This window comes from Perna viridis, chromosome 4, assembly GCF_037379345.1.
Source record: "Perna viridis isolate PV_CMFRI_1.1 ecotype Kerala chromosome 4, ASM3737934v1, whole genome shotgun sequence".
NCBI lineage: Eukaryota > Metazoa > Mollusca > Bivalvia > Mytilida > Mytilidae > Perna > Perna viridis.
The window spans coordinates 46,815,910-46,838,346 of NC_142448.1; the positions used below are offsets into that span (position 1 = coordinate 46,815,910).

Consider the following 22,437-nt stretch of genomic DNA (forward strand, 5'->3'; position numbering starts at 1 on the left):
ACACAGAGATTCGTTTTGGATAATGGACAAATCAAATTATGCTCATGCTAAAATTTTCACAAGGATCAAAAACCTCAAGTGATAACAGCACTTTGATTTCTTTACTCAACAACAAAAAAATTTAAAAATGTAAAATGTCTAGAATGGTAAAATCTTTCTGCATGAAAGAGTAATTAAGGGAACCAAGATTCTAGCGGAAATCAAAAGAACGTAATACAATTTATTCCTACAGATGTAGTTAATAGAACATTTTACAATAAATCAAATGTTATATCATAAATTTCCTTGAAATTTCACACATTCAAATCACATTGGTTTACAGTATGTTCCAAGCTCAAACTAATAAATTGCTGAAGTGTCTGTATTCTCTGCTCCCTGAAATATAAAAGTTTCATTACAGTAGATTTTATGTACTAGGTAAACAGAATGATTTTCATCTTGGAAGTTCTATTGGATATATAGTATTATATGACTATTTTTAGTTGGCATCCCTCCAAGACAGGTGAAGTTGGGAAATGCTACTGTAAGGTCTGGGGGTATACCAAAACAGCCAAGTGGCTTGTAGCTCATACTCCTCTGATCTACTTATACAGTCAGGTATCACAAGGCTGGGCTCTGCCACCAACATCTTATGGTTTCAATAGTATATGTGCGAAATTGAAGATCAACCATCATTTTACATAACAAAACTGCGATCAGATCGATCACCGGTCTTCTGTTATCGATCCATCAGTGATCAATCAGTTCTGTGGTCATCGATCCGTCAAATCGTTGCACGGATCAGTTCAGGGACTATATTTTCCAATTTGTCTTTAGTGGCTGCATATAAAACTAATCATGTGCAATTGACCATTCACATGATACCTTACTACTGCGTCAAGTTATGTGAAAATCCCCCAGATATTGTCCTATATAAACTCTTTTTCTTGACACTCAATTATTTAGTATCAATTTTCATCTTACCTTTTTTACACTATTATCTGTCAGGGTTTTCACTCTTAACATCACCAGTCTTTGCTTTTGTCTATCATAATAGAAATCATAATACAATAGTTTAACAGAAAAAAGAAAAACTCATTAAAGATACAATACAAAATCAGGTTTCATAAAATGAGGTCCAAAAGGACTTATCTCCACAGGCCGGAAAACTACTTCCTGATTAGCAGTATCAGTCCAATAGGTCTGGCTATGCAGGATGCAAACAAGAAGTCCACAAAGTCTATTTTAAAAGGTATCAGCACTACCTATTACAAATACTCAATGTGCTGACTTACATAAAGAGACAGATTTTTAGACTGGATTTTGACAAAGTGTTAAGGCTTAAAATGTATCAGCTAAGTATATATCTCTGTGCTGAAAATCAAATCTGGACAACTTATTTTTTTTTCATAAAATACTACATTTTGCTATTAATAACATTATACATGTATCCTCGGTTTTGGAAAACAACCTTTTAACATTACTTTAACAACTATGACTATGAGCAACACACTGAAAAAAAAACAAGATGCACACATTGCTATGCTTTATAACACTTAAGTTGAAACCAATTCCTCCATATGGAGACAAGATTTGTGTGAAGAAATAATTTTTTTATATCCATAAACAGAAAAAAAAGTCCCACAAAACAAGGAGTTGATAATCAACAGCACAGAAAATTGCCAACACCATATGCCTCATTAAGATAAAGTAGCACATTAAAGGAGATGGCGCAAAAGGCTCTCAATGGCCTAAAATACAACTGAAATGATTAGGAGACTTGAATCAATAAATAAGAAGCTCCTAACGGCCTGAATTGATCACCTCTCTAAATTTTTACCTTTCAAAGGCAATTACTCTAACAAGGAATTGTACAACAATTTGAACTCAAGACTTCGGAAGGACTTATTACAAGGATAATTTCTACAATTGAAAGTTTCTTTTCAATGAATAAAAAATCCCCACAGATCTATGCAGAATACCCTAAAGAATATTCAGAGGAGAAAATTTTTGAAAGAAATAACATTAAAAATATGGAGAAAATGTTGAAAAGGGGCTAAACAGATTAAAAACGAAAATTTGACCACAGATTGACCTTATCCTGTTAAACAATTTTTTCCGCCCAAATTTGGTTAAATCTAACAGTTATGGAGATAAATATGAAAAGCTTCTGTGTGACTACTTTGTTTTATTTTTACTAACAGTGGTCATGTTCTTCGATGGATAAAAAATTCCCACATCAGTTCTCATTCATACCAAATTTGGTTTCAAATGGTCAAAGGAGAAGATTTTTTAAAGAAAAAACATTAAAAAAAATATTTGAAAAGGGCAATAACTCCAACATGGCTTAATAAATTAAAGTGAAAATATGACTACAAATAGATCTCATCATGCTGAACACTTTAATCCAAATCAGAACTGGCTTAACCCCACATCAGTTCTAGGCAGGACACATTCCAAGTTTGGTTCTTATTGGTGTAGTAGTGTCAGAGGAGAAAAATTTTGAAAGTTTCAGGCAATTAGCCTCCTGCAGAAGCGTGCAAAGGTTCCTACTCTAATGGAATACCACAGCAGGGTTCTTTAACATATAACAATTATAAGGCATCTTTCCCAACACAGTGCACCACTGTGGTTTTGGGTCAGGTTTTCTGTATTATGGCCTGAAGACCCCATCATGTAGCATGCCAGGGGTATCCCATTCCACCACATGGATCACATAACCAAGTAGCTCTGTGGGAACAATGCCCTAGCCCCTGGCCAGGATTCTGAGCACTATTCAGTCGCCTTCTACAATAAGCTTAGTGCTGCTGCATGCCTATTCTTTTGACTTCTGGACAAATCTTGTCAATAGTATATGTTGATTATATTAAAATATTTATCATGCATGAGATAAGGTCCATAGTTGGAATAGCACAACATACAAATTGTTCTATTTTAAATGTCTTACTCAATGTAGCTGCGTATTAACTGTTTAATGGTTTTAAACATCTTTATCTTTTGGGGTATAGTGAGGTAAGCATATTGTAATATGCTTAAAGGGTATATCGAAATCAATATAAGTGTTTTATACTAATGTATTGTTATCTATGTGGTGAGAAATTTAATGATTTTAAAATTTCAATGACCAGCTGAATAACTAACAAATTTAAATAAATAAGAAAGGTTCAATGTAAGAGTTTTTGGGGACTTACATTAATTATTCACTTTTTATTACTAGGTACATATTCACAGGTGGATCCATGGGAAGGGGTAGGGTGGCATTAGTCCACCTATGTTGCTACAAGATTGAAGTCATCACTACAGAAGTTTTATGGTCGTTATCATGAACTTGTGGATCTTTATGATGTATCCATCAGCATCATGAAAACTGATTTATTCAACGGGTCATAGTTTACTTTTCCTCGTTTGTCTACCCTGGACTTGACTTTTTATGAGCAACTTGGCGGGTGTTTCTAGAAAAGCAGAGGACGCTTACCCTACCAGTGCACCTGGTCCATGCTCCCAGTTTTTAGTGGAGTCCGAGTTGCTCATTTACTTTTGTTACTTTGTATGATTTTAGTTACTTTATGTTCTTTTGTGTGTGTGTCTGTTTTCCATGTCTGGTCTTTGTCCCTGGATTATATTCTTTTGATTACCACTATAACCTTGGTGCCCTTGATTACTCTTCCACCTCTTAGGAAACTAAAAATTCAGTGTTATATGTTTTATGTCAAAACCTGAAAAATACTCTGAAAAGAAATATATCATGTATATAGTTCAATACATTTATTTATTTAACAGTATTATAAACACTGTTAAGTGTTCACTGATATTATAATAATATCAAAGTTTTGTCCTTGTGGTCTTACATAAATGTAACTACAGGTATTCTTTGACATGTTTAATCTTAGTTATGGATATTGGGTCAAATTAAGGACATGTTTACATGGGAATTTTAAAGTTTTTTGAACAGTTTTGTTCTGTGTTAGAATCTTATTATGTGTGAAACATTTAATCACAATCCAAACTCTGAACCATATTAAGCTTGAATGCTCGAATATTGTGTCAAAAACTGCCCTAACTATTCTGAGTTCTATGCAGAATACCCTCAGGAACATTAATACCAAGTTTGGTTCGAATTGTTCCAGTAGTATCAGAGAAGAAAAATACCATATCTACACTTTGCTTCCTGAATTTACCTTTAGTATTGGTCTTGGTACACCAACCATATCACATAGTTGGTTCCTTATTGGTCTTACTTCATCCAAATCATTGTCCCTGCAAGTTTACAAGTTAAAGTTAATTATTGTAAATGATTTCTAATACTTAGTCATACTACTAGTAGTGTAAATTAGAGGTAATGATATTCATCCACCACCCACATACCCCATCCCACTTTTCTTGTAACAAAGTTAGGGGTATCATGTTTCAATATTCATTGCACCCATTTTTTTTAACACAATAAATGTTTCAGAATATGGGGGTGTGATTAATACAATGTACATACCTACATTGTTTGACCACATGGTTTTCTTACCTTTGTATGTTTCAATTTTAAATAAAACTAGAAATACTGTGAGCAAGCTCACAAAAAGAAATCCTCCACTTCAGATAAGCTAATTGTGTAACCATGAGTACAATTATCTTTGAAGTTCTCTGAATGTAACTATGTCCTTTCATGCCCATCTAAATATGATACCCAACCTTCCTATAAAATGCAATTATATTCCCTTAAGTGGTTAAGGAGGAATTGCACTTACAAGGAATTGAAATTTAAGACTTACGATACCTTACATTTCTATCAAATTTCACCAAAATCCCTTGAGCAGTTTAAGAGGAGTGTACTTACCAAGTTTTAAAATGGAAAACCTTCAAGTTGGATTATCTCCCCTTGGAGTTCTTCAACAGTAACCATATTACTTAATGTACATCAACATGAGATACTTAACATTCCAACAAAATTTGAGGCAAATACTTTGAGAAGTTTAGGAGGAGTCTTGGCATGTAAAACATTTAAGTTGGATTTTCTCCCTTTGAAGTCCTTCCACAGTAACAATATTCCTTTATGCATTTCTACATATGATACCCAGCCTTCCCATAAAATGTCATTAAAATCCCTTTAACGGTTGATAAGGAAGTCCACTTATGAGGTTTTAAAACACAAAACCCTGAAGTTGGATTATCTCCTTTCAGAGTGCATCTACCAGTTATTATAGGCTGATAGTAATGGTAGCCATGTTTTTCAACAGACCAAAAATCCTCAAACCAGTTCTGTGTATAACACCTGTTGAAACGGGCTAACTAAGTTTTATAAGAAATTGTTCGATAGTTTCAGCCAAGATGATCTTAAAAATAATAATGTGCAATAAGCATAAAAACTTCGAACTAGAGGCTCTAGAAATCCTGTATTGCTCACCTGATCAAAAATAGTCTTTTTAGCCTTCTAATGCAATAACTCAAAATTGGACTCTTGATTCTATTGTCATAATAATCATTTAAAAAACATTTTAAGTTTTCCATAAATATTAAATATGGCCGCCAAGGTGTTGACAGCCTGAAGATCAGCTCCTCAGTTTTTTTTGCAAATTTAAGCTGTATTCTTGAAGTGCTTTATATGAAATTTATAACATATGAGAGATAATTTGATGTAGATTATGGATATATGGAAGTTTGAGGAATTCATGGATCTATAAATGAATTACGACTGCAAATTTTCTTGTTTGGGATTCATCTTCAGTTGAAGTATTGATTTTCTAGTGATCAGTTTTCTACCTGACATTTAGAGAGATGCCTGGAGGTAATTCTTCACAAAGTGGAAATAAAACTACACAGACCAAAACAGGGAAACACTGTTCAGACATTGCTTGCAGCAAAGAAAGACTCTAACAGTGGTGTTAGTGGTAGTAATAAACATCAGGAAAAATCACATAGGGGAAACCATTCTGAATTGTCAAGTGAATCAGATCAAAGTATGGATTTAAGAGGAAAAAAAAAAGGATATTGACGAAATTGAGTTAAATCTTCAGAGTTTAACAAAGAGAGAAGACCTTGATAGAGCTACAAAAGATCTTGTTACCACCAATGATATGGAGATATTTGTGACAGCAATTGTGAGGAACAATTTGAGTCATCTATGGATAAGAAACTGCATGCAAAAGTAACTCAGTTGAAAACTGAAATGCAAGAGCAAATAGATGCTGTGGCTGTAGAGAATGATGACTTGAAGAGACATGTTGAACAAGTGAAAAATTCCAGCAATAAAACCAAACACGAATTGCATGAGAATGCTAAGCTTGTGAGAGATGCATTTATTACCAGCAATTTTAATGAACAATATTCGAGAAAAAACAACATTAAAGTGATGAATTTTCCTAGAGAGGAAAAACAGAATTTAAGAGCTGACTTCATAGAAACCGTCAAGGATTTAAATGTGGAGCTTCAAGACAGAGACACAGTGGCAATACATCGTAAACCATCAAAAAACCAGGACCAAAACCTGTTTTAGTTAAACTTTTTATTAGTGATGCTAAAAGAACAGTGATGAGGGAAAAAAAGAACTTAACAAACATTATCAGATTTGTTGATGATGTCATTAGGAAAAATTTGGAACTTATTAAAACCCTGATGAAACGGAATGGTTTGAATCAGTTTGGTACTATAATTGTGGAATTTATGGTAGAACAGAAGATGGGCTGCAGTTGAAGTTTGGACTGTTTGATGACATTCAACTGAGATTACGTCAAAGGAGATAAAATGAACTTATGTATGTACATTTAGTCCTCAATTTACACATTTAAGCATTTTTTGACAGTGTAATTTATTTTTGCCTATCTGTTTGATATAATTTGATATACATTGTATATACTTTATACATAAAAATTATTCATACTTATTTTAGGAAAAAAGTATAATATACATATAAGAATTCAACAGTAATATATGAAAATTTTGTGAAAACTGAAAATTTAAATTATACACGTAAAGAAATGATATACATGTATCACTGCCATATTGAATCCCTTCAAAATAGTTTTAAAGTCTTGTCCCCCATTTTTTTATACACGAGTGGAAAAAAAATTGCCCTGTTTTATATATGTACATATGTTGTGTATGTGTACTGGCTTGAAATTTATTACTCTTACATGAATTATTTGTATCAATGCTTCTTTCATTTTGACAAAATTAATTATATTGCATGTTTTTGCTAGAATGAAATACCTAATATGGGTTCTTTAAAAATTATGTCTGTTAATTGTCAGGGATTGAGAAACACTGCAAAAACAAAAGATGTTTTTAACATGTTGAAATCAAAACACTAATATTTATTGCCTTCAAGACACACATTTTTCACCTGAAAGCAAGAGTAATGTTCGATCTATGTGGGGCTATAAATGCTACTTTACCTCCCTGAATTGGAACTCCAGAGAGAGTCTTTATAGGAAAAGAGAGATGTAAGTGGAAACTATTTAATCCTAGATATTGTAGTTCAAAACTAAAAAATGACTGGATATATGGACCAAATACAGACTCCCCTGATTTTTATGATATGATTATTTCTGTAATAGATGACTGATAATGAAAATTTTATTATTTGTTGTGATTTTAATCTTGTTCACAACCCTAATTTAGATTATTATAATTATTTACATATCAACAATCCTAATGTCAGAAATAGGGTTCTTGAGTTAATAGAAGAAAGAGGTCTATTTGATCCTTTATGGGAACTTTTTCCGAGTCTACGAAGGTACACTTAGCGAAAAAGAACACCTTTCAAACAGGCTAGACCAGACTTTTTTCTTCTCTCAGAGAATACATTAATTTATTTGAAAACCTATTCTGTTGAACCTAGCTATAGGTCTGACCATTCTTTAGTAGTTCTAGACTTAAAATTCCATCCATTTATTTGTGGCAAGTGGTTATGGAAATTCAATAATTCTTTATTGTATGATTCAGAATATATGAAAAATGCCAAAAACAAAATTTATGATATTAAAAAACAGTATGCTGCTCTTGTTTACAACTTTGACAATATTGATAGTATGAATAATGAGGATATTCACTTTAGGATAAATATGCAGCTATTTCTTGAAACTTTACTGATGGAAATTTGTGGCAAAACCATATCCTATTCTAGTTTTAAAAAAAGGGAATCTGAGAAAAAAGAGCATGACTTGAAAAATAGAATTATGCAGTTAGAAGCAGGAATAGATGAACATTCTATAGACCAATTAGAAAGCAAGAAGCATGAACTTGAAAATCTACATAAAGAAAAGATGGAAGGGAAACTAATTAGGTCAAGGCTACAATGGGTGGAAGAAGGTGAAAAGCCTTCAGGATATTTTTGTGGACTGGAATAAAAAAAAAATTGTAAGTAAAATTATTCCAGAAGTAGAAAAAGATGCTGGTCAAGTTATAACAGATCAGTTTGAAATATTAAAAGAAGCTAAGTTATTTTATGAAAACTTATATCAACGTAAAGATTCTTATACTGGTTGTAATTTGAATGATTTAAAAAAAGATTTATATCAAACACAACATAGCATTTTAACTGGTGATGAACAAAACAATAAGGTAAAATTACCATCCATGACGCAGGTGTTAATTGATTTGGAAAAGCTTTTGATTCGATTTTATGGGAATTTTTACATTGTGTTTTGAAGTTGTTTAATTTTGGTTAATCTATTATTAAATGGGTTAAAGTGTTAAATCTCTTAGTGAATCTCTAATTGAACTTGATTGGTATGCTAAAATATCTGGCTTGAATATTAATTTTTCTAAAACCCAAGTAATTTGGATTGGGAGTAAAAAAAATAGTTGTGATATATTGTGTTCTGATCTTTCTTGGGGTGAAACATCTTTTAAACTACTTGGTGTGAATTTTGACATTGATCCAAACAAAGTAGTTAAAATAAATTATTTTGACAGAATTATGCAGATCAAATCATTGTTAAAACAGTGGTCAAAAAGAAACCTTACTGTTATTGGTAGAATTACAGTTATAAAGTCTCTAGTTCTGCCAATACTAAACCACTTGATAATTTCTTTACCAAATCCTGATGAAGAAACTATCAAGAAAATAAATGACCTCATGTTTACATTTATTTGGAACTCACCACTCAATAAGGTTAGAAAAAGATAATTTATGTAAAGAATACTCAGAAGGTGGACTGAAAATGATTAATTTAAATGTATTTATAAATGCACTGAAATCAATTTGGATCAGAAGAGTCAGTCAAAAAAATTGTAAATGGCAAAACATTTTTATGTCTTATGTTGACAAAAAAAAATTGTTTAGTTGCGGTGGTGCCTACATAAAAAAGTTATATCTTAAGATAAAAAATTATTTTTGGAAAAATGTTTTAAGATCTTCGGAAATGTTAATTGACAGAGAAAGAAACACGAATTGGGAATATTTTCTTTCAAACCCTATATGGTTAAACAATATAATTAAAATAGATTATGAGCCACCACGTTTCAAAGATTGGTTTGAACATGGTATTATTTATATTTATGATTTGTATAATGCTGATGGTTCATTTTTTACTGTAGAACAGTTACAACAAAAGTGTGGAATAAATATTGATGTTATGATATACAATAGTTTGAGAGCAGCTGTAAAATCAGCAGCGAAATATTTTATAAAAGGTACCACTATTCTATGTAGACCATTTATCCCTTCTGCATTTCAAAACCTTATTAGAAGTAAGAAAGGGTCAAAAGATATGTACAATATATTAGTGAAAAATGATATCGAAATGGACAAAAAAAAATGGAGTGAACTACTAAGTGAACATAATTTAGAATGAAATTGTATTCTTAAACTTCCATTTGTAGTCACTAAGAATACTAAACTCCAGTGGCTTCAGTATAGAATAAACCATTATATACTTACTACAAATAAGCATCTTTTTAAAATGAAAATTGTTGATGATCCTTATTGTACATTTTGTCATACAGAAAATGAAACAATGGAACATTTGCAATGGTATTGTAACATAGTTCAAGATTTCTTACATAATGTTGAATATTGGTTTCTTTCACATGGCTTAAGTATTCCAATTACAAAACTGAGTTTTATTTTTGGTTAAGTTTCAAAACTTTCTAAAAATGAACCCCAAAACAATTATATTTTTTAATATCAAGAAAAATATTTATGATACAAGGTGTTTTAAAAATAATTTATTTATAGTAGCATTAAAATGTAAGTTGCAAGATATGTATAAGATAGAAAAAATGTTAACAGTAAAAAATAAGTATATTACTAAGTTCAATATTAAGTGGAGTAAATTCCAAAATATATTTAATGTCTAGGACTGACAATGTGTATAAGTGAAATGAATGATTTATTAATGTATTTCAGATTAGAAAACAGGACTTCTCTTTTTTTTGTTTGTTTGTTTTTTTTTTCTCTGATTTATTTCTCCTTTATTTTTATTATTTTTTTTATATATATACACTCTGATTTTTTTTGTAAAAACCCCCATTATTTACAAAAATATTTTTCGACAGTAGTTTTTTCAACAATATATATATTTCTTATTGACTATATGTATTCTTCGTACACTAAATCATGCTGTGATATTTGTGAACAATATAAGTTATGTGCTTTATGTAATGATGATTGTATATGACTGTTGGAGAATTTAGAAAAAATAAAAAAACAGTTTTCCACCCAGTTTTCAAATTTTAAAATAAATCTCTCATAGTAATTCATGGCCAGACGAATTTAACAGAAAAAAATATACAAAACATGCTAAACCATAATAGTAATGTGATTAGGGTTACATAGGGCAACAGAATCAAACATAACGCCAGCAGTGGTGGATGTATCTTACTGAAAATCTAGGTCCATCTCAATATACACACTTCAGACCTGGATTGTTAAAGATATCCTAAAAAACATTCATGTAAGTTCAGGCAAGAAGATTTTCAATGTAAGGAGTGTAAAAATTGGCTAACATTTAAGGGACAATAATACCTACCTCAGTTAATATATCTTTATGAAAATTCTGGCATAGGTCTGTCTCACCAAGCTGATCAATTTTAACCGTCAGATTAAGCTAAACCTATTGGTTTTCAAGTTATTTACAAAAATCTTCAATTGGACCTCTATGGTCTATTTTGGATCTACATCTTGAATTTGAAAACAGTGGTAATCTCAGCACTAAGATTTAAGATAAAAGAGATGACTTTAATTTTAATATCATAAATTTTTGTTACCTAAGCAGCAATATCTCTTCACCTCCTGCATATGATGTTTATATTTCACATTTGATTTACTACTACGCTAGAGTAAGTACTAACTACCATGATTTCCTTGAACACCATATATATCTACTTAACAGACTCCTGAATCAGGAATGAGGAAATGCGTCTCAAAAGGTCTCTTACCAAATTCTTTTTTAGACATCAGTCCTTAGTTGGAAAATACTCCGTTTCTTCTAAAATAATGAGTAATGATTGTTTTTTTGTGAATTGTTCTTTGTGCTGATTATGATGCAATAGCATTGCAAATGCTACTTCTATCACACTGGTATTTTCACGCCGCAATGGTAGAGGGAGGTTTGGTAGGCTGTAAAACCTACCATTTCAATTGAAATGCCTGTACTAGGTAAACCCCATTGTGGTATCAGCTGCTCTGGTGGTGTAATATCTATTTTGCCAGATTTGTTTTGGACTTGACTTGATTATGAATTGGATTAGTGTTAGGTAATTTTGTTGTTACCCTTAATAATTGCCATGTTTTTCTCCCTCTTAAAAATCCTCACATACAGATTGTATTCCTGATAACCCTTTCCTCTTTAAAAGGAAACTCCCTCTTTCAAAAAAGTACCCAATGTGGGGATACAAATCTCCCTCTTCCAAAAATTTCCTCCCCCCCCAAAAAAAATCTCCCTCTCAACAGAAATATTGTACAAATTAAGTTGTAAATGGCTTATTAAATTGGTATAAATACAATGTTTATGTAACATAATCATCATCAAGAAACAATCAACAAATAATTAATCCTTTTGTTGTACTAAATACTCAAATTTTGATTTGAAACCGTTAGTAGATTAACAAGATCATCATAGATATCCATGTCCTATCTTTGTGTTTGGATTTCATGTAAAAAAAATTTTCTGCAAAAAAGATCATCATGCTAAATCTCCCTCTTAGAAGAAGCTGAAAAGGGGGAGATCAACTACAAATGGTGATTAAAGATCCTACAAAATTTGAACAAAACATGTCAGGAGGTTTTCAAGGAGTTGCATCCATAAATGTGACTCCAATCCACACAGATGCAAAGATGGACACATGGACAGACAGACACTGGTATTTCTCTGTCTCCTTCTGTGTAGCGATAGGGAACAATCTATGTCAGAACCTGTAACTCAAACATCCGTCACCTGATATTTCTAAAAATTTTGGTAAATGTCCATCCCATCATGCTGAACACTTTTACTACCTGCCAGATTTTAGCTAAACTCAACTGTTTATATATTTTTGGGTTATTTGCAAAGTTCTGCAATATGACCATTATGGTAAGTTTTAGTAAGGACTGGCATGTTTTTCCCACGGACTGTTTAAAGATGCCCTTGTGGAACATTCAAGCAAAGCTTAATTACAATTTGTCTAATAGTTTCAGAGGAGATGTTTGAAAAAGTTTGCAGACATCAACGGATGAGTCATAGCTCACATGCCCCTTCCAGTCTGGTTAGTTAAACGGCAACATAACTCAACAGAATTTTTTAAAAATATCACCTTAGATGTTATTCATCTTGCTGAACAGATTTCTAAGAATCTGTCTAAACCTATTTGCATTTGAGATAATAGTATGAAAAAACAGCTATTCAACCCCTACAGTCTATTCTAATAACAGTGACCAATTTTGTTGATGGATAAAAAGTCCCAATATCAGTTCTGGGCAGGATATCCTGAGGATAAATCATACAAAGTTAGGTTCCAACAGGTCAGGTAATTTCTAAGGAGAAGATTAATAAGAAATAATAAGAAAAATTCAGGGTCACAACTTAATAGGCTGTCCAATTTTATTGAACACTTGACTGTTGAAAGGTCTTGTTCTCTTCATGATAATGCAACAAATTTTATTCAACTAACTGCCATAGTTAATCAGTTAATAAAGAAGAACTGCAAAAAAGGGGTAATAACTCAACAGGTTCTTAGATCAGCTTGAAATTTATCAGTGAAATAGATCTCAACAAACTGAGGATTCTAAGAAGTCTTAATTTTCTCGAATCTTTTATTGTTTCAAATACTGGTATCAGACCTCTACGTTCCATTTTTAGTACCAGCAGCCATTTTTTATGTCGTATCAAAAATCCCCACATCAGCTCTAGGAAGAATACCCTACGGAACATTCATATCAAGTGTTGTTCTAATTGATCCAGTTTGAGTAGAACAAATTCCAAAGGTTGTAATGTCAGTAAAAATCTGCGGAGTGAAATGAAATATTTACAATGTACTTGATCTGTAACTCATGGTAGTAGACTCACATACCAGTACTAAAAAATCAGCACAATATCAGCAAGGGTTTAGAAAAAAAATGTGGTAAACTTATGCTAGACTGACAAATGGATGGACAGGTAAAAAATAAATTAGAGCATGGGGTCAAATTCTGTTGTGTCACTAGTTGATTGAGAGGAACACACTGGATTTTTTTGTAAACCAAAATAACTTTAATTTTTGTGTATTGGTAAGCTGATCATCGTGTTACATGATTTGTATTAAGTAATTGGGCTACAATTGGGATAACTTCTGGGTTTTGATATGTTACATCTCATGAATGTAACTCCAATACGCTGATAGATTTAGATTAAACTATGTAGTCCAAAGTCAAAAGCTACTTAAAAAAAAAAACAATAAAAAATATACCAGACAATTAATAAGTAACACCATCAGTAATAAAACCAAACATTTCAGATGATGTTCTACCCCACCATGGCACATCATCCTGTAGTGGTCTACTTAAATGCCAAGTTCTATCTTTCCACAATATTCAACAACAAAAACAAACATATAATAGTTTCCTTAACACAGTTTGGTAGAGCAGTTGTTTTAGTCTTTATGTAGGTGTGTTTAAGTGCTTTGCAACATAATTTTAAGATGAAACTGGCCACTGACAGTGAAAAGGTCAATCTAGTATCTTGATTACTCTCCATAATTATTTTTTTACATTTCAAGAAGAACATGATATAAGGTGCAATTTTTCTACTTCCAATTACTGAATGAGTTTAGCAAAGAAAGTTTGTAATGACTCTTTTAACTGAAATAAACATTTTGTTTTGTAAAGAGCAGTTGCCCCTGAAGTTGACAAGTGTTAGACAGTTCATTTCAGCAATACAGCCAAACCCTTATCAACTGATTAGAAACTGTACTTACCACCAATACAGTCAAACCCTTATCAACTGATTCTGTACTTACCATCAATACAATCAAACCCTTATTAACTGATTCTGTACTTGCCATCAATACTGTCAAACCCTTATCAATTGATTAGAAACTGTACTTACCACCAATACAGTCAAACCTTTATCAATTGATTAGAAACTGTCCTCACCACAATGTTTCACTCAGCATGGTCATTATATCATCTAAAACCTCCACTGGTACAGCTTCGTCATATGTTACCAATGCTTCATACAATTTGTTGGCTGTTGTCTTTCTGACCTGTCATGAAAACAGAACAATACAACTATCATCCTCATGATCATTAACTCCAATCCTAATTTTGGGGGTGAATTAGGGCCAAATTCCTAAAGAGAAATTTGTTCAAAATTTCCCAAATATCAGTAGTGAAATTCCCAATTCTGACTTAAAACATGGTCTCAAGATTTGTACATGACAGAAATGGAGATTTATGGAGATGTATGAGACGTACAAATCCTTTCTTCTGAATCAAATTTTGTCACCTAATGGACTTCAATACAATGTAATAGTCATTATCAAGGATTTTAATTGATTTTTTTTAACACTATACATTGCACAAAATTCCTTGCCCTCATTTCTCGAATTTACAGTGTTCAAACTCTCTGAACTAGTTGGCACCCTGGCCCCTTCCCTAAAACTGTAGGAAAATCACAGTAAACAGAGGTAACTGAACTCAGACCAAAATACTGGAAGAAAATATGTACATTTCCTGCACTGTGAAAACTGGAAAACTGATTTGTTCAATGTATCATAGTTTTCCTTTTCTCTTTTACCTACCCTGGAAATGACTTTTTATGAGCAACCTGGCAGGTGTTTCTAGAAAAACAGAGGACACTTACCCTAACAATGCATCTGGTCCATGCCCCCATTTTTTTGTGGAGTCTATGTTGCCAATTTACTTTTGTTACATTGTATGTAGTATATTAGTAATTTTATGTTCTTTGTTGTGTGTGGCTGTTTTCCATGCCTTGTCTTTGTTCCTAAACTACGTTTTTTGGTTCCCTTGATTACTCTTCCTATTTCATCAAAATGGTAGTGAAGTTGGATATTGTTAAAAATAGTATTCAATATAAATGGATATAATTATAAAAGCTTATGTTACTGCAATGATCAGATAATGCATTGATAGAATGTGTTACTGCAATAATCAGATAATGCATTGATAGAATCTGTTACTGCAATAATCAGATAATGCATTAGTCTAATGGAATGTTTTACTGCATTGATCAGATAATGCATTAGCCTGATGGAATGTGTTACTGCAATGACCAGATAATGCATTAGTCTGATGGAATAAGTTACTGCAATGACCAGATAATGCATTAGTCTGATGGAATGTGTTACTGCATTGATCAGATAATGCATTGATGGAATGTGTTACTGCAATGATCAGATAATGTATTTGTCTGATGGAATGTGTAACTGCATTGATCAGATAATGCATTGATGGAATGTGTTACTGCAATGATCAGATAATGTATTTGTCTGATGGAATGTGTAACTGCATTGATCAGATACTGCATAGATGGAATGTGTTACTGCATCGATCAGATAATGCATTGATGGAATGTTTTACTGCAATGATCAGATAATGCATTGATGGAATGTGTTACTGCAATAATCAGATAATGCATTAGTCTAATGGAATGTGTTACTGCATTGATCATATAATGCATTAGTCTGATGGAATGTGTTACTGCATTGATCAGATAATGTATTTGTCTGATGGAATGTGTAACTGCATTGATCAGATAATGCATTGGTGGAATGTGTTACTGCAATGATCAGATAATGCACTGATGGAATGTGTTACTGCAATGATTAGATAATGTATTTGTCTGATGGAATGTGTAACTGCATTGATCGGATAATGCATTGATGGAATGTGTAACTGCATTGATCGGATAATGCATTGATGGAATGTGTTACTGCAATGATCAGATAATGCATTTTTGGAATGTGTTACTGCAATGATCAGATAATGCATTAGTCTGATGGAATGTGTTACTGCATTGATCAGATAATGTATTGATGAAATGTGTTACTGCAATGATCAGATAATGTATTTGTCTGATGGAATGTGTAACTGCACTGATCAGATAATACACTGATGGAATGTGTTACTGCATTGATGGAATGTGTTACTGCAATGATCAGATAATGCATTTTTGGAATGTGTTACTGCAGTGATCAGATAATGCATTGAAGCAAACACTTGACCTCACTTACTGTTGTGAGACATCATAGACTATTGTATGCCATATAACCCACAATATAAAAGTTGGAGCCATGTACAGATATAGTTAAAGAAAAAGGGGGTGACATCAGGTAATCTGGAAGAGTAAGCATGTTCTGCTCAATCAGCACCAGTCCTATTGCAAGTCAGTACAATCCAGTAATAGTGTAGCAACAATAAACCAAACAATTTATTGTCTTCTTTCTTTACATAAAAAGCACAAAAAATTACAATATTTATATTATGTTGCACATGTTGTCATGCTAAGTATACCTCACTTGTAAAGTTAAAATCAACCAAAATCATGCCCCTTATAAACAAGCAAACATAAAATTTTAAAACAATCAGTCAGGAGAATATTTTTATTATCATATGATAAAGTGAAACTTGGAAAGACCACTGAAACAGGAAGTTGATATCAGGCAGAAACCAAAATCACTTACAACATATGCCTTATCTTAATGAAACCACATACCAAATTTTAAGTCAATCCCTAGAGTGGGAGTCATATTTGTGAGATGATGGATGGACATACAAGGTGTTTCAATGTACCATCAACTCAATGAATAAGGGTATAATTTGATTTGTACTATAAAACAGCTTTTCTCTTAATTAAGGTCTTTCCAATTTTTTTTTTTGCCGCCCAATTTCCCCACTTCTCATTAAATCATATCGCGACAAGATTTACAGACTTGGAACCTTCACTGTTGATCTTAGATGATATCATCGCCGGGCTTCCAAAATGTTGTATAGAAAAATTGTAAATTTTTCAGGAGAAACAAAAAACTGATTTTTTTTTCACTATGTGCAAAGATGGTTCGTGCTTTTTTAAATTTGAACATGTTTTATGTATGTATTGATACTAATATAGTATTTTTTAATTATTTTCTAACTTCTAATATGCAGCTTTACGAAACAAGGATGGTAAAAAAAACAATGCTAGTCTTTTGAAAGGGACGTAAAAGGTTGGCCCGTGTAGAGGGAGTGCAATAACCTTTGCATGTTAAAGATCCCTTTATAGAGTTCGATAGAAGTAGGCTCAATAGGGCTGCTTCAAAGGCAATGATAGCAAACTTCAAGCTAGAGAGAGATTCACTGAAGCATTAAGCTTGTTTCCCAATTAAGGATAAATATATTCAATAGACAATAATGAGATGGGGAATAAGTGTATATGAATGTGCAAAAATGTACAATCCTGCGCTGCTTGCTATCTTGCTGTTGGCCCCAGACAAAACACACATGATGCAGACCGAATAATTCAATTCAACAAATTCATAAATTAAAAACACTCATAAACTGTTTAAAGTGAACTTTCATTTAGCAAAAGTACAAAAAAAATCATGAAAATCATTATCCTTTTCATTAAAGGTTATTAAACCAAAAACAAATGGAATTATTAAACTGTCTCAATCAACAACAAAACTGAGAAACATTAAACTTGTAAATGCTTAATTGTAACCCAATAGTTCATGTACAACTTATCATTTGTGGCTTAAGTTGTCGTAAAACGGGTGATAATCCCGAGGTATTACTGTTTTGAGGTCCTGTAAATGTTGATACTTAGAACTTTTTATTGGAATGGTTTCAGTATACAGATGGCTTATCTCATCATTTAGAGATGGTTGTCTTGCTTTTGATTTCCTTGGGAAATCTTGAAAGTCATCTGTAAAGTTCAATTTATACTGAATTTCTCCTTCAGTCGAATACCTCAGAACACGAATGTCTGTGACTACAGGATCACCAACCCTAGCTCCTGGTCTTATTGAGGTTAAATATTTCATTTCACCATAGTTCCGAAAGAACTGGTGAGTAAGGTATTTTACATCATACCTTTGATTTGGTCGTGCATCTCTTATAAGATCTACATAAGTTTGGGGGCTATAAATTGGTTTGTTCCTTATTTTTCTTTCAATCGAACTATGTACACCATTGCACTCCATTTGTGTGTGACCTTTTTCTAATATTTTCTGTATAATTGTTATTTTCTTGGAGTAGGCATAGTACAAATGTGTGTTAGAAAGTGTTACATTTCTATTTTGGTATGTACATCCATCACTGAATATCACGAGCTCTTTAATCCCTGGGTCAATATTTGAAATATAATCCCCAACACATGAAGCAAATGAATTTGCAGATAACTCTCCCTCGCTTTCGTCCCAAAAATAGCAGGTTACATTATGGCTTGACATGTCGTGAATGGTAAAATTATGGCAACCAAGTTTCGTTTTGTAATACATACTACTTGCTTTGAGAAGGGGACAAAGTAAAACTCCTTGAAGATCTAGTGTTATTACTTTAACAGTATCACAACATCTGTCTTTATCTTTAACTTTTTCAGCTCGTGCTTCATCTTTCCTTTGGATATGCAGTTGACATTCTTCAATACTTATGTTTCTAGTTTCATATGAACAACAAACATCACATTGATCCTTTTTTGACTGGTATAAAGACAAATTTCCATCATCAAAAATTCTCTTGAAATACTTAACACATATTTCCTGTTTTTCTTGCTGAACACAATAACGTTGATATTCCCTGTACAACTCATTAAAAGATGTGATCACAGGCTCTAGATAAATCTTTGATGAATTAGCACGACAGTAGTGTGAGGGCATTTTGGGTAACACATCTAAAAAGTCACGAGCACTTTGGATTCTGTCGGAATTTCTTTCAATTCCTTGTCTTTTTGCCCTTATGTCTGGCACTCCATTTTGACTCTTGTTCACCCATTCATATAGCGTCCTTTGGCCAATTCCAAGAGTGGCAAGGATCATCTTACAGACGGATGTCCTGATTCCATTCCTTTTCAAATGATATTGAAACGACTGATTTCTTCTGCTGTCTTCTGTTTTCTTTTTTGCTTCGAACTTATCAACCATGCTACATACAAATATTTTCTTTTGGTCCCAATCCATATTATTCCAGAATCTGTTAAATATCTCAGTTCTCTCATTTTCTGTAAAAAGAGCACAATGCTTACATCTTTTGGAACATTTGCTTGGAAGAATTTCCCGCTCCTCCCTTTCTATACTATAAGCATATTTTCCGTTATGATCTTTTTTCAGTCCAAGATATTTCTGTCCTTGCATTCGGAGCTTTTTATTCCTATTTTTCTGCCACTGTTCATTGTCAGACCGACCTGGTCTAGCCCTTTTCTTACCAGGAGTGGTGTTGTCGTTTGTTTCTATAACAACTCTCATTCTAGTCTGTTCTGTTGCCTCTCTATACAGCCTTTTTATCCTTAGATTTTCATCCTCAGTTTCTGAATGCATACTATCATCTGATTCATTATTATTATTTGGAAACCATGTAGGATCTTTTGATGAATTATCAAGATCAGAATCATTATCGTCATCAATGTCCGATTCCATACATTCTAATGGATTGTGTTGTTCCGAAGGAATACATGAGTTTCCCTGAATCCTATACTGTGAAAACAAAGTTTTTTGTTGCTCCAATGCAAGCTTCACTAAATGTCTATCTCTTGAACATGAAGAATCCATGATTACTTTTAATAGCATTTAGTGCAAACATACATATTCCAACCGCAGAATCTAAAAAAACATTCACAAACATCAGGAGGTAAGTTTCTTACACATTTTGCATGATAACGTCTATCACAATTTCTGCATCGAACCCAATATTCACCATTGTCATCAGTGTACAAAACTGTTTCATTATATAACAACTGAGAGTCTACTATGTAAGGATTGACTGGTCTGGTCCTACAAATGTCACAGATCCATTTTTCAATTTCATTAGTTTCACTGTCTGATCCAGACGAAACGTCACGTTCCATATTTAAACATGCACTGTATCAATAAAATCTGAAAAAGTATGAATTAAGTTAATTTTCACTAAAACAAATGGAAGTGGAAGGAAAGAAAAATAGCTACAAATATGTAAGTAACTAATATCCTTTGATATGCATATAAATGCTTACTTGTTGTGTATTCTAATTGCTGTAGCAATCCAAATTTGTTCACAAATGTAATAGTTTATTAAGATAACATAATTATTGTACATGTAATTATTATTTTGAAGTATGATACAAAATGTCGTATATTTACTTTCTTTACCTTTTCAATACATAATGCTAACTGACAAAATGTCGTATATTTTTTTCTGCTTAAATGATGGTCTTAAAAGACAATAATTTATAACTATATGGTAAATAAAAGAATAATTAATTTCCTTTAAATAGTAATTCACTAAATTACGGAAGAAAGGTTTGATACTTTTTCACTCTTTTTAACATACCAATTGTCTACTATTGTCTACTTTTTTTTTTTGTAAACTTTAATTTGTTCATTCCACATTTATGATTCTGTTTTCTTGAAATGTTTAACAATATTTAATACAAAAAAAATTAGATAAAATGCAGTAATCACTTACCATCAAAAAGAGTAAAATTGTTGATCCTCATGGAGAAAAAGTTTTTAAATGAATATACAACCTTTTGGAATCCTAATATTGTAGCCAATGAATCTTTGATATTTTGTCACATGTCCAAAAGGAACACTTTCAATTGGATAAGAGATACGATATTTTGGAATCATATGAATTTTGACCCACTGAATCTAAAGATGTAGTAATCTGAAAACTGCTAAAATTGCTTGTACGACATTATGGTTCAAGACAGACACTCAAACTACTTCCAATCAATTTAGAAGCATGGTTCCACATCCAATGATATGCCACAATGCATACTTCTGGTCAAATTTGACGATTTTCAGAAATCGGTGAAAATACACCAATACGTGACATTTTAAAAAATTGTATTTTTTTGTCGTATTGACTCCAGGATACCATATTTTCATTCGAATAACCAATATTATTAAGGTCTTTCCCATTTCAATTGGGAGACCTTCTTGTATTTCTTCTGATTATTATTATTCTTTTTTCATTTTTTTTTCTGCTGCCCAATTTCCCCACTTCTCATTAAATCATATCGTGACAAGATTTTGACCATCTTTTGCAATCTGAGATAAGACTCTGAAATTCACCCTGAGAGACAAGATCATTTGTCATTCCAGTTATCTGCCCTGTAGCTGAAAAAGTAATTTTGGAAAAACTTCTTAAACCGTTTTAGATACACACAAACCAAAAGCTCCATATTTTTCAGAAACCGGGGGCAGTACTATTTGATAAAGTTTCGAAAAGATTAGAGGTTTCCCTGGTTACGCGATTTCGCAACCTAAAATGAAATTCTTCAGTTGGTAAATTATAAATTTAATTGTATTTCTAGTATTAAAAAACGATTTTTTAATATAAGAAATTGATTTTCTAGTATTAGAAAATGGATTTGTCAAATTCAGTTGTGATTCTTTAATATTAGAAAATCAATTTGTAATATTAAAAAATGTGACTGATTTTCTAATATTACAAATTCATTTTCTGATATTACAAATTCATTTTCTAATATTACAAATTCAGTTTGTAATATAACGAAATGTGTGATATTTTATAATATTACTAAATCGGGAATTTATAATATTAGAAAATGAATTTTTAATATTACAAAATGAATTTCTAATATTAAAAAATCTTTTCTAATATTAAAAAAATGATTTTGTAATATTAAAAATTCATTTTCTACTATCACAAAATATTGATTTTTTTCAACTTTGGCTTGCCATACTTATCCTTTAAAAATAAAAACAATAACAAAATCAAGTACCATACTTGAGTAACGATGAACCATGGTGCAATATTATAAAATAGCCGCAGTAAGACTTGACATCCCTTAAACAGAGATAGGACAAATCTTCTTATTATATAGTAATAAATATTTTCCTATTCAAATCAATAGA

At 32.0% G+C, this 22,437-nt stretch overlaps 2 protein-coding genes across 7 annotated transcripts in view; both read right to left on the reverse strand.

Annotated features, from left to right (window-relative positions):
- Positions 1–206: 206 nt before the first annotated feature.
- The window catches only part of LOC148620302 (tubulin-specific chaperone D-like), a 92,323-nt gene continuing 70,092 nt past the window's right edge, over positions 207–22,437 (reverse strand). For 4 of the 6 annotated variants that reach the window (XM_088581064.1, XM_088581061.1, XM_088581060.1 and 1 more), the window contains 4 exons: positions 14,519–14,628; positions 4,158–4,236; positions 964–1,024; positions 207–375 (listed from right to left, as the gene is read on the reverse strand). In XM_088581064.1, the coding sequence (XP_088437190.1) occupies positions 977–1,024; positions 4,158–4,236; positions 14,519–14,628 (237 nt within the window). In that variant the 3' untranslated portion in view covers positions 207–375; positions 964–976. Of the gene's footprint in view, positions 376–963; positions 1,025–4,157; positions 4,237–14,471; positions 14,629–20,259; positions 20,452–22,437 lie in introns of those variants that run through there. The other 2 variants (XR_015921774.1, XM_088581062.1) reach the window with 2 other exon arrangements.
- LOC148620303 (uncharacterized) lies at positions 17,919–20,293 on the reverse strand. Its single transcript, XM_088581065.1, has one exon. It carries the CDS (start codon positions 20,143–20,145, stop codon positions 18,106–18,108), a length of 2,040 nt encoding a protein of 679 aa, XP_088437191.1. The 5' UTR covers positions 20,146–20,293; the 3' UTR covers positions 17,919–18,105.

Coding starts and splice junctions, on each gene's coding strand:
- LOC148620303 (XM_088581065.1), bottom strand. CDS start 20,145: ATGCTATTAAAAGTAATCATGGATTCTTCATGTTCAAGAGATAGACAT.